The sequence below is a fragment of the Cebus imitator genome, unplaced genomic scaffold, assembly GCF_001604975.1.
Source record: "Cebus imitator isolate Cc_AM_T3 unplaced genomic scaffold, Cebus_imitator-1.0 Scaffold527, whole genome shotgun sequence".
Classification (NCBI taxonomy): Eukaryota; Metazoa; Chordata; class Mammalia; order Primates; family Cebidae; genus Cebus; species Cebus imitator.
This window is the reverse complement of record NW_016107842.1, coordinates 1,053,928-1,056,509: the sequence shown is the minus strand read 5'-3', so window position 1 is coordinate 1,056,509 and position 2,582 is coordinate 1,053,928. Positions and strand designations below refer to the sequence as shown.

The following is a 2,582-nucleotide window of genomic DNA, read 5'->3' as shown; positions in this document are numbered from 1 at the left end:
ACCATGCCCAGCTAATGTTTTGTATTTTTAGTAGAGACGGGGTTTCACCATGTTGACCAGGATGGTCTCGATCTCTTGACCTCGTGATCCACCTGCTTCAGCCTCCCAAAGTGCTGGGATTACAGGCTTGAGCCACTGTGCCCGGCTTAGGGGTTTTCAAGTATACTTTTTAGTTCCATTTTTGTCCCTTTTTTCATAATTTAATATTTGACTGTGAAATCCTTTTTATGTTGCTAATTTTGGAACACATTTAAAGTATATTTGATGAACAGTTTGAAATTAGTGGAATAGGCATATATTGTTTGTAAGATAACAATTTACCATTGACACATGTATGTGTACACACACACACAAACACACACACACATATTTTTGAGATGGAGTCTCGCTCTGTCTCCCAGGCCTGAATTCAGTGGTGTGATCTCGACTCACTGCAACCTCTCCTCCCTGGTTCAAGTGATTCTCCTGTCTCAGCCTCCTGAGTAGCTGGGACTACAGGCACTTGCCACCACCACTGGCTAATTTTTGTATTTTTGGTAGAGATGGGGTTTCACCATATTGGTCAGGCTGGTCTTGAACTCCTGACCTCAGGTGATCCACCTGCCTCTGCCTCCCAGAGTTCTGGGATTACAGATGTGAGCCACTGCGTCTGGCTGATATACATACTTATATATATATATATATACATATATATATATGAGAGATAGGGTCTTGCTCTGTTGCCCAGGCTTGAGTGCAGTGGTGCTATCATAGCTCACTGTAGCCTCAAACTCGTGGGCTCAAGGGATTCTCCCACTTCAGCCTCCCAAGTAGCTGGGGCTACTGGCAATATGCCACCCTGCCCAGCTACTTTTAAAAATTATTTTGTAGAAACAGGGTTTGCCATCTTGTCCAGGCTGGTCTCCAACCCCTAAGCTCAAGTGATGCTCCTGCCTCGGCCTCCCAAAGTGCTGGAGCTATAGACATGAACTGCTGATATATTTTTAATAGATTATTTTTCTTAGGTAAGGAAGCCAAAGACATTAGTCTGCAAACTTTTAGGTTGTCTTCTCCCAAAGGACTTGTACATTTGGACTTAGGCAGTGGAATTGAGATAATAATAAAAATTGTTAAAACTCGATAAGTTAATAATGTCTTCTGAATGTATGGAAGTGATTAACATTGTTGTCTTTGATTACTTTTTTTCCAGGTGATTCATGGCAGGGGACGTGGAAGGATTCTGTTCCTCCATCCATGATACCAGTGTCTCTGCTGGGTTCAGAGCACTGTATGAGGAGGGATTGCTTCTTGATGTCACTCTGGTTATTGAAGATCATCAGTTCCAGGCCCATAAAGCACTCTTGGCCACCCAGAGTGACTACTTCAGAATTATGTTTACTGCAGACATGAGGGAACGAGATCAAGACAAAATTCATTTGAAAGGTCTAACTGCTACCGGTTTCAGCCACGTCCTGCAATTTATGTACTACGGAACTATAGAACTGAGTATGAATACTGTTCATGAAATTCTTCAGGCTGCCATGTATGTTCAACTTATAGAAGTGGTGAAGTTCTGCTGCTCTTTTCTCTTAGCAAAGATCTGCCTAGAAAATTGTGCAGAAATTATGAGACTCTTAGATGATTTTGGTGTAAACATTGAGGGAGTCAGGGAGAAGTTGGACGCTTTTCTACTAGACAACTTTGTTCCACTCATGTCTAGGCCTGACTTTCTGTCCTATCTGAGTTTTGAGAAGCTCATGTCTTATTTGGATAATGATCATCTAAGCAGGTTCCCAGAGATAGAGCTGTATGAGGCTGTGCAGTCTTGGCTGCGGCATGATAGAAGACGCTGGAGACACACTGATACCATCATTCAGAATATCCGATTTTGCTTGATGACCCCATCCAGCGTTTTTGAGAAGGTTAGTATGTTTGAAAGCAATAGATGGTACTCATCATTTAGTTAAGGCAGAGTGTGTCTTTATAGATAAGGTTCACACACTTAGGAGCCAAGAATGAATAACTTATAAGAATATGTGTAAGAAGCCTGCTTTGTTGTGCATTAGGTTTTGTAAAATACATTTTGTGGGTGAAAGATAAACCAGGTAGGTAGTAGAATAGTTTTATTTTAAAAGTACTTTTAAAATTGAAGCATAATTGTTTGATGCAAAGTATTACATGTTTGCTGTAGCTTTTCATTTCACAAATTGAATCTGAACTGGGTCAGGCCAGCTCCCTTTTTAAAAATAAATTCAAGTAATACATGTAGAAATTGGCATTGAGAAGAGTTCTGTATGATATACATTGAGTTTCCTATTCCTCTAAAATATAGTAAGGACACACAAAATAGCTCTTGGAAATCAATAAGCCCTAATGGTGATTTTCTTCCCTACTCTTCCCTTCTGGTTTTCCCCATTTTACTGTGAATACTAACTAAATTTGACAATGAAAACATGTTATATGTCTAAAAACATCATTTTTTCATTTCTAAACAAGTAGACTATAAATCCTATATCTACATTGATCAACCATCCCTGGGCACATTTTACCATGTAAATAATTCTCTTAAAGATAGTCTTTCTCTGAAACAGCCTTGCCCTTTT

General features: G+C 39.8%; 1 protein-coding gene across 1 annotated transcript in view; it reads left to right on the top strand.

The window, feature by feature from the left end:
* The window catches only part of KLHL15 (kelch like family member 15), a 46,369-nt gene that overhangs the window by 21,189 nt on the left and 22,598 nt on the right, over nt 1–2,582 (top strand). The window contains exon 3 of the mRNA XM_017514581.2: nt 1,190–1,901. Coding sequence (XP_017370070.1) covers nt 1,197–1,901 — 705 coding nt within the window. The 5' untranslated portion in view covers nt 1,190–1,196. The remainder of the gene's footprint in view (nt 1–1,189; nt 1,902–2,582) is intronic.